Source organism: Malania oleifera, chromosome 3, assembly GCF_029873635.1.
Source record: "Malania oleifera isolate guangnan ecotype guangnan chromosome 3, ASM2987363v1, whole genome shotgun sequence".
In the NCBI taxonomy this organism is placed as follows: domain Eukaryota; kingdom Viridiplantae; phylum Streptophyta; class Magnoliopsida; order Santalales; family Ximeniaceae; genus Malania; species Malania oleifera.
Genome location: NC_080419.1, coordinates 12,673,109 through 12,683,733, shown reverse-complemented (window position 1 = coordinate 12,683,733; position 10,625 = coordinate 12,673,109). Strand labels below are relative to the sequence as shown.

Here is a 10,625-nt window from a genome sequence, read left to right as displayed (position 1 = left end):
ATTTTAAAAGATTAATTGGTGTCATGAACAAAAAAAAAACAATTGATATCATGAATTCATATGCATGATGAATTTTAAAGTTCTATACTTTTTATGGTTGCCCATAGTAAGGTATTTAATATCTTACTCTTTTTTATTGATGTCAAAAGGGGAAGAAGTTTTGGGCAAAATTGAGCATGATATTAAAAATTGAAAGCTTATTAAAATGATATATCAAAAGAAGGAGAATTACTTGATATTGATTGATATTGACATTGAATAATTTGATATATGAGCATGATACGTGAAAATATTTTTGAAAATGACCTAGAGATTGCAAATATTATTAAGATGAGTCTTATTGAAAGGGGGAGTCTTTTTTAGGCTTACTCAAATTTTTGTTCATTATTTGTCATCATCAAAAAGGAGGAAATTGTTGGTCTTACAAGGTTTAAAATCTTGTTTTAATGCTAATAAACAAGTAGAACTTAACATATTTGGTTAAGTGATAATTTTAGGGCTCACATATGTGAAAGTAAGGTCAAAATGCTCACAAGGATCAAATGAAGCCTAAAGAATCAAAAGCATGATCTTAAAGATGATATGATGGAACCAAAGAATCAAAGCAACAGAGCCAAAGAAAAGAAAAGTGCTCAAAGCAAAACAAGCATAAAGACTTAAGTATTTCAAAATGTCAAATGTCCTAGAAGTCTTTATGTAAATGCTTCATATTTTAAATATCTTTTAAAAATATTGTTGAAGCTCTTTAGGGGATATTAAGGACTTAAAGACCTATTTTAAAACCCTAGAAAATGTTTTATGAAAGATCAAAACAAGAGAGCAAAACTAATTTTGAAAAACTAAAAATGAAAAACCAAAAAAATGACTGGTCAACTGACTAACCAGATTACACTAGGTTTACTCAGCCGATTGATAATTTGCACTAAAATCAGTCAGTCGACTGACAATGTCCATCCGACTGACAACTTTTGAACGTGGTCGAGCCAGTCGACTGAAAATTCACTAAATTTAATTTTTGGTAGACAGAAGGGTCTCAGCCGCCTGTCCAACCAACTAACCCTGTGAAAAAACACTACCCAGTCGCCTGTCCAGCCGACTGACTCTACAGGATTTCAAATTTTTGAACTTAACGGGAAAATTTTAAAAAATAGTTTTTCAAATATGAATGTTATAAAAACTTGGAGGACACTCCAAGTAACTTGGGGAACAAGGAAACTAATCCTAAAAAGCCTATAAATACTACCTTAATCCCAAGAAATTAACACACAAGCAAATACACAGCATACTTGCATTCAAATTCTCAATCTCTCTTAAAGTTCTCTATTGCTCATACTCTTGCTAGGGAAAATCATCTAAATTGCTATTGAAACATCAACCTACAGTTCTTATACTGAGTTTTCTCTAAAGAATCCTTGGTAAATTCTATTCTTGAGCTTCAATTTTATTTCATATTGGTATTTAATTTCTTGAATTACATAGTGCTGAAATTGTACTAACTTGCTCTTTATGAGAGTATACTTGTGCGCAGATTGTATCTTGTGTTTCTTGTATTTCATTGACGTTCCAAGGTGTTTGCAGCTTAAGTGAGGGGATATCACTTAGAGAGGCGGGCTCTAGCCTAGTGAAAGAGTGACCAAGTAAGGGGATATCGCTTGGAGAGGCGGGCTCTAGCCTATTGAAGGAGTGTGTAAACAATGTTATTCCGCTCGGCAAAGGAACTCGTTTTAGTGAATTCTTTAGTGATTTGCCAAAGGCAAGGACGTAGGCTGGGCATAAGCCGAACCTCGTAAAGGTTGTAGTCTCACTCTCTCTTTCCCTTGCTCTTTATTTTCAACACATATATAAGTTGCGTGGATGATTTAATTTCTTAATCATATATACTATGTAAATTTGGAAATTAAGTAAACTTAAAGTTTAATTTTGATTTGGGTTGCGGAAACCGAAAGGGAGTATGTTGGTTAAACCATAATTTGCGGAAACCATAAGAGAGTACATTAATTGGTTAACACCCAAAGATAAATTAACTAAGAGTTTATTTGAATTCTAAATTTTGGGAAGAGTGTAGATGTTTTGTTGAAAATCATTTTTAAAAAAGCTAATTCAATATCAAAGGGATTACATTAACCACATGGCTTATACAAACAAACAATCATCTTAAGTTCTTACATTACTAAAGTATTGTATACTTTAATCTTGGTTTGGTTGTTTGCTTTCAAATTGTTTGGTTGATTGTTTACTTGAATGATTAAATGTTTGTGTGGTTGTGGATTAAATAAAGAAATAAGTTTTTACTGAAAGTTTGAAGAATCAACAAGAAGTTACAAAATTAAAAGATGTTAAGGATTCTTAAAAAGAATTAAAAGAAAATTTTTAAATCCAATTCACCCCCCCCCCTCTTGGAACTACACCTTGTCTTTCACCACAATTTCCGACCATTATTGTGATCGATATCAAACAATTAGTTTCACAAATCGGTATCAAACCGTCAAATTAACAATCCACATTATTCTCAACGTTTCCAAAGATCAGTATAAGACCATAACTTTTGATGTATAATATCATAAAAATCCAACAGGTTTAATTATACAACAACAATAGATCATTCTCATGTCACACAATTTGAATGTTAAATTATAATATAATAAACTGACCAGGAAAAGTATATTTTGTTGAAAATAAGGGTATGATCACCTCTACGGTTTTATTTTAACTCAAATTATATATTTTATAGGAAAACTGAGATGATCATCCTACTCAGTTTAATTTTTCCCAAATATGTATATAATAAACCTAAAATCATAAATTTCATATGCTTGATTCATTCAAAAAATCCAATATAATAATTCTATATCCAAATACTCAAGTTTAATCGGTTCAATTCTAAAATAAACTGACATAATATATTCATTTTGCTTTAACCCTAAAGTGGTACATACACCGTCCAAACGACAATATCACTCTGGTTAAAACGTTGAGGAGCGAAGATAAGACCCGAAAATAATGTTCTTTTTTTCAATTTGACCAAGAAATGGAGAGAAAATTAAGAGAGAGAGAGAGAGAGAGAGAGAGAGAGAGAGAGAGAGAGAGAGAGAGAGAGCATGCACCGCCTTGTGGTTTTTGTTTGCTTCCAATGAAATTCTAAAGCTTCCTTCAGGATTAATTAATTAATTAAATTTTTTTTTTTTTTTTTTTTTTTTTACTACAGGAAGGGTATATGACTAAAATCAAGTAGATATTTGATTAAAATATGCTATGAAACTAGTTACACACAATAACACTCTTCATTGTACTATTTTTTATACACATCAACAATAATCTCATTGAAATTTTTTTAACTTTCAAATGAAACACATCTAGGATGTTTTAACTTTCAAAAGAAATACATCTCAAATTTAACAATCAAAATGTATTTCAACCTACATACTCAAGAACTCCACTAATTTGATAATCCTTTACATGTTTGGAGAAATCACATAAGGGAGCCTTGCAAACTCAAGCCTATATTTAAAAAAACAAAAGGTCTACATAAATTTTTTTCATAATTTTTTTTTTTTACGTATGAATTTGTCCTCCCCCGCCCCCGTCCCCCCTCTACCTTTAGATATTCAAAGCCTATTCAACCTAAGATAGGGATTATGGGAGAATGGATACTTATCTTCCATCCCACGCTTCCTTTTGAAGTTAGAACGCTAGACCTTGAAAAGGGATGTCAAGGTCTCGTGCCCTAACCAATGAAATCTACCCTTGTAATGTATATATTTCGAAAACAACAAAAAATTTCCCAACTTCACAACTGGGAAGAAGGATCGAACCCATTGGAAGAAGGATCGAACCCATTGGCATGCGCATTTTTCTTTGCATCAAACCCATCAATTTCAGCCCTTTTATTCGCACGGTCACCCATAAATCTCTTCCAGAACCAGTGCTGCTTCCAAATTTCAGCCCTTTTATTTGTACTGTCACCCATAAATTTCTTCCAGAACCAGTGCTGCTTCGAAATTTCAGCCCTTTCATCCGCACTGTCATCCATAAATCTCTTCCAGAACCAGTGCTGCTTCCAAACTCTCTCCGTCATCTCCTCAATCGGAACATTCTTCGTCTCCGGCAGCAAGAACAAAACGAAGAACGACATGATCAGAACCCAACCGGAGAAGAACAAGAATATCCCGTACTTGAAATGACAGAGCATAGAAAGGAAAGCCTGCGCAATCACGAAGGTGAAGAGCAAGTTGATACAGACGGTGATGCTCTGCCCCGCGGAGCGCGTCTCCAAAGGGAAGGTCTCGCTGGGGATGAGCCACCCGAGGGGTCCCCAAGACCAGGCGAAGGCGGACACGAAAGTGCACACCATGATGACAACCAGCACGGCGTAGCCTTTGGCGAGGTCTTCGGAATGGTCTTTAACTTTGATTCCCAGTAGAATGGCGATTATCACTTGAGAGAAGAACATTTGGACGCCGGCTTCCAGCAGGAGCAGTCGGCGACCCACCTTGTCGACGGAGTAGATGGAGACGATGGTGGAAACAACGTTTACGGCCCCTGTTATAACGGCGGAATACAGAGAGGCATCGTCGTGGAATCCTAGTGTGTTGAACAGGACTGGCGCGTAGAACATGATGGCATTGATGCCTGTGAATTGTTGGAAGATCTGTTGCAACCATTCAAAAGGTGAAAATTTATTTAAGAAAATTTGTAAGTTGTAGTATAGGTTCGACATACATGTGCAAACGTTTTTAGGCTTGAGAGTCATAATCTGTTATGAAATAGGGCTAAGCTAATCTTACCCACATTGCTGGTTTGGACCCTTCTTATATTATTCATCCATGGATTGAAAATATTTTTGAATTTAGGTATGTTAAAAGTCATTACATTTGGTTTTATTTGCAAATTCCCAGCCACACGGGCTAGGCAAATGAAACAAAAAGTGAGTAGTGGATTTAAAGAGACCTAATCTCGAGTGGGTAAAGTGCCAAAGTATTAAAACTTGATATATATTATTGGCTCACAACCTGATAGTTTAAACATTTAGATAAAATGGTAATCTAACATGGTATTAAAACCAATTTTTATGGGGTTCTAGGTTCTAGTCTTATTGTCCACTTTTATTTATCGTATGTTTATCTTTGTATGTGCAGAAAAGTGTTAAAAACTTTATATGCATTATTGATTCATAATTTAATAACTCAAATTTTTAGGTAAAGTAGTAATCGAACAGAAATAGGGACAATATGAAAATGCCCCCAAAGACTATGGTGGGTATAGTATATTCAAACCTTAAGAAATATATTTGGTAAATCTTGGCAGGCATTTATTCTCTATATCATAGTATATGCTAACCTGCAAGGCTACTGCTATGACGAGTTGGGGCCGGTTCCGCCGCTTAAGGAGATTTCTGAAAGGGTGCTTGACTTCTTTAGCAATTCGGCTTGCCTCCACAAGCTCAAGGAACTCAGGTTCAATATTGTCGGTGCCCCTTATCTTTCTAAGCACTCTTTTTCCTTCTTCCAAACGACCGCGCTCGATGAGGCTGTTGGGGGTGTCTACGACCAAAAGGGCCCCCAGGGTTAAGAGGAATGCAGGAATTCCAGCCAACCCCAGTGACAGCCTCCAACCCCATCCGCCTTTGATTCTGCGGTTGCAAGATAATGGGTACCGATGGTCAGCAACAAAGCCAAAAGATAACAGGGAAGACATGCATATGAAAATTTGCATTTAACTATAGACATATCATATAGAATTGAAGCTGTTAAAATAGTTAAAAATTCACATGACTTAAGATTTTCATATTCGAAAAGTCTTAGGTTTTAACTTTGACGAGCTAAAAAGGGGCTTGGGATGAAAATGAGCTACCCTTGGATGGGAAAAAAATTATATTAAAGATTGAGAAAACTAAACAAAGCTAATGAAAATTGTCTGTTTTCTAAGTGGGCGTCCGTGGGACTCTCCCAGGCACTTTGAACCGAAACAACTACAATATTCCCTTTGAAAATATAAACAACAGTGTCATAATCAAGGAAGATTGAAATTTCCTTGTCTTGCAGATTAAAAAAGTGCACATGCATCACGCAAGACAAGAAGATGAGGTAAGAGGACGACTGAACTTACTTTGCGGTGCCATAATTGATAAGGTTGGCAAAGAGAATGCCTATGGTGACGTTGAGCTGGAAGAGGATATTCAGTCCTCCACGGATTCTTGTGGGTGCAATCTCTGACAGAAATAGGGGAACCGCCTGTTTTAAACAAAGCACAACATACCCAGGTCAAAAAAATGAACCAATTTTTCAAGTACTCCCTAATAAGCAAGAACTGTAGAACCAAAAACACCCAAATTGAATTTAGTATGGTCGAAAGAATCGCCCTAAATAAATTCCCATTTTCTCCCGTAGTTTCATTTTTCAATTATTTTGATTCTCGAGCAGTGAGCCAGATTTATTCCTATTACATGGCAGTCGCCGCACGGAATCAACCACTGATCACATGTAGCAGCTGAGGTTGTTTTCTGAATTTCTCCTCCGTGAGCAGTCTTTCTTACGTAGACAGTTGAATTTGAGAATTGAGGTTCAGATCCACATAATAATAATAATAGAAGGGTAAGATAAACAAAGAGATGATCTAAACCACCATCACCACCACACCCGAACCCCCCACCCCCCCCCCCCCCCCCCCCCCTATGGCTCAACTTTATTCAACAAAAAACGCTAATTTTTCAAAGGAAAGATGTTTTAAGCAAGGAAAAATTGAAGCTACCCAAAAAAATTGGATTTGGTTTGCCATCTTATGTGGGCAACAACTCCCAAATAAAATTGAAGACCTCAATTCACATGCTTGACAGTCCTAAAAGAAAAAAAAAAGTCTTAATTCACATGGTGCTAAAAAACTGCGATAGATGCTCAATGTTTATCACTGTAACAAAAATCTAAAGATTAAATACCTCAATCACAAGCTTGCAGTCCTAAAAGACATAAAAAGTCATAATCGGATGGTAGCCGAAAACTATGATGGATGCTTGAGATTGAAACGGAATCACCCAATTGTCATAGACTCATATATGTTGTGTGATTTGACCCGTAAGCACCTAAACTATGGGGCGAGGTTAGGTTGAGCCTATTTGATCCCCCACATGGCAAACTGATCATATCAAGTCACAAATTGGGAAAGGGTACGATTGGTGCCAAAAAATTCATGAGAAGCAAACTACAAATTCAGAAGCAGTATCATTTTGCTTTGTCCCCCAGCCAAAAGTTCCACCTGCCCTTAATTTCTAGGTGCCATGACCACCCCAAAGTCAGACCAACTCCCCCAGAAGTTCCAGTGATGAATAATAATTTAAGATTGGGGTGATCCCATATGATCTCCCTCTCACATGGCATCATAACCATATCCAGATTCCAGATCATAAATAATACAGGGCGGAGTCACAGTCAAGTTCATGAACCAGCAACTACTTTTTTCAAATAAATAGCTGTACAAGTAGATAAAGTTTTCTTGAATTATACCTTCTTTACTGAACTTTTAATGACAACTACTTAAAAAGTTTAATTCTAATTTGGACAATTTTTTTTTAAAAAAAAATTGACAAACAGCTAATTGCAATATATATTGGACGTGAGACCCACCTATTGAAGTGGTCGGCACGCACCCAATATCTTAAAAAAAAAAAAAAATTCATGATGTTTAGCACCGCCAAATTTAAACTGTACTGTGCAACTCATTAAATTTCAATTTCTTGTGATATAAATATGCTCAAAAAATACCCAGATGATAAAATACCCCTAAATTAAAATCCAAAATGCTAAAAATTTAGAGACAAAATTTTATTTCCATTGACATTCCCAGCTCTGGTGTACCTGATTAGCAAAACCGACTCCACAACCAAGCAGGATCCTCCCAACGATGAGCATGGCGAGATCCTGGGCGGCTGCGTTGAACACCACCCCAAATATGAAGAAAACGCCGGCCATCAGCATGGTTAGCCTCCGCCCCAACCTTCTCGTCGTGTACGACGCGAAAAACGTCGCTATTAAGCCGGCGAGGTAGAGCGACGACGTGAACATTTGCAGGCCTTGATTGTCGTACTTGCAGTAGTTGCTGTTTATAGTCTTGTCTTGGGTTTTCCGGTAAACCACCGGGAAAAATTTCTTTAAGAAGGGGTCCATGGAAGTCACTCCCCCTGCACCATTCCACCGTTAAAATTAATTTACTATATTCATAAATATTTAGATAAATAACTGAGAAAATGATTTTCTCAAATGACAGAATGGGGATATCCGGAATCCGGATATGGATGATGAAAAGTAGTTAACGGGCACGCGGTGCAGGTTAGTAAAAGCAGTTACTGATTCTGTTCGTCAGATCGAGAGATGACGAAACGATGCGGTTCAGTTCAAATGGACTGCATCGATTTCTGACAAACGTAATGAAGTCTCTTCGATGGGTGCATGGAAAAAGGTGAACCACAGTTAGTTAATCGTCCCTGTACGATGGCAGGGATAGCCGATGGTGTTTTTGGTAATTTTAATCTGCAGTACTCCGGACTGCAGTACCGTATTTCCTCAAATTTTGAATCTCTCCTGACATTTAACTTTTTCAAATTTTAACACCAGAGAGGAAGAAACAAGGCGGCCATGGCGGTCGCCGGCCATTATCAGCTAAACCAGATGCTAGCTACAACATGTATATACATTTGTGAAAAATGAAAGAACACTTGCCTGAAACGCCGACGTCGTAGCCGAACATGAGGCCTCCGGTGGCGGCCATTATGCAGGAGATGATGACGATTGGAGTGATCTTCGCTTCGAACTCGGTGGATCCCCCCGAGGGGGCCGAGAATCCTCCGCCAGGCATCACGCTCTGCTCTGGTCTGCTTCGCCGCTCTGTGCTGGCTGAATTAGAGAAACACTAAGAACAATAGAACGCAGACCCACCTGCCTAGAAATCTTACAGGCGCACGCTCTCTCCTCACCCAATAAATCCAACAGACGATCGATGAAGAAGAAGAAGAAGAAGAAGAAGAAGTAGAAGAAGAAGAAATAGAGACTATGGGAAGTTGCAGAGGAAGCAATGAAGGAGATTATCCGTTGGGAGACTTCATTATATAGAAATTTGGAGTAGGAGCTCGGGAATCTGTGGTTTAGATAAAATGGGTGGGTTCTCACCAGTATGATATTTCCACGTGATATCTCAGCAACGGCGGCTGGCGCGCCAGTCAACCGAAGGCTTTCAGAGGACAAATTGGAGAGTTATGCATAATGCCATAGCCTATTACTCTACGAGTCTAAAACCATTTGTCCAGGGGCCATGGTTAGGTTTCGGTGTGTCCGTCTGGGGCCGCCCAACCAGGGTGTGAGAGCTTGATGGTGAGTGTGCGCGGTCGCCAGCCACGTAATGTGAATGATCGCGCCACTGACTTGCCAGTTTCCACAGGGCCTGGTTAAGTCAAAGTCTCCAAAGATCAAGTTGATTAAACGTGTAGGAGAGATACCACTGGAGGGATGCCACGTGTTGGACACGTGTGATATCTTACTGCCAGAATGGACCGAAAAGCCGTCGCCAACTTACCCATTGATTCAAATCGACCTGCAGCCGACATTTTATTTTATTTTATTTATTTATGTTTAGGCGGTGTTTGGAAATTTCCTAAAGCAATGTTTTAGGCAATAAAGATTAAAGGGTGAAGACTTTCGTTTCAGTTGAAATATAGGAGGGGAGGCATGGAGTTGTGCTCAAATTGATTTGCGAGGACATCCCCCTTCGCGGGTTTGTAAATTGGAGAGATAAGATTATGTAGGTACAGAATATGGTTTTTTATATAATTATAGAACTAAGAATTATTATTGTTCAATTAGAAATTTTATTTTCAGTGAAAAATATTTAGAAATTTCTTAATTAAATAGGTTTGTTTTATACCTCGAGATTTAACATAAATAATTAAATTTTGATTAACTTTTGTCATATTTGAATTTTGAAGTTCAGCCTTGACTAGAACAGTGTATTTGACTCTTTTAAAACATCAACAAAACAAAATTTTATTTAATATTTTTTTATTATTTTTAAACTCTCTCTCATTCACACACACACACACATATGTCATCAAAGGGGGGAAATTAGGTCTTACAAGATACTTCAAAAAATAAATAAAGGTAATATCATAGGAGAGAAAATATGCATATTCTTAAAATTTAAGCTTAGTTCAACGCTCGTGACTTTTAAAATAATTTTTTTAAAAAAATATTATGTTACATTAAAAATGTTTAATTTTACTGTGAAAAAAAAAAAAAAAACTGTTGAAAAGAAAAGAACTGACTTTGAGTATTTGATAAAAAAAAAAAAAATTGTATGGTATATAAAAGTGTTTAAAATGTAGTAATCCGAAAAAAAATTTAAAATAAAATTTAAAATTAAAATTAAATATTTTATTAATTAATTAAATAACATAATATAATATAATAATATAATAATATTATATTATTATTATTATTATTTTATATATATATATATATATTTTCCTAAAGATTATGAGCTTCACGAAGAAATAGAATCTTCCCCCCCCCCAACGAATTCTCTCTCACTCTCTCTCTTCTCACGCCCTTACTTCCTCTCTCCTCGATTTTCTCAATCAAATGTGA

General features: G+C 36.7%; 1 protein-coding gene across 1 annotated transcript; it reads right to left on the bottom strand.

Annotated features, from left to right (window-relative positions):
• Positions 1-3,173: 3,173 nt before the first annotated feature.
• On the bottom strand, positions 3,174-9,404 carry LOC131152253 (sugar transport protein 13-like). The gene is made up of 5 exons (XM_058104014.1): positions 8,709-9,404; positions 7,848-8,170; positions 6,106-6,230; positions 5,338-5,629; positions 3,174-4,648 (listed from the first exon to the last, which is right to left on the bottom strand). The coding sequence occupies exons 1-5, from the start codon at positions 8,842-8,844 to the stop codon at positions 3,788-3,790; spliced, it is 1,737 nt and encodes a 578-aa protein (XP_057959997.1). The 5' UTR covers positions 8,845-9,404; the 3' UTR covers positions 3,174-3,787.
• Positions 9,405-10,625: the final 1,221 nt, after the last annotated feature.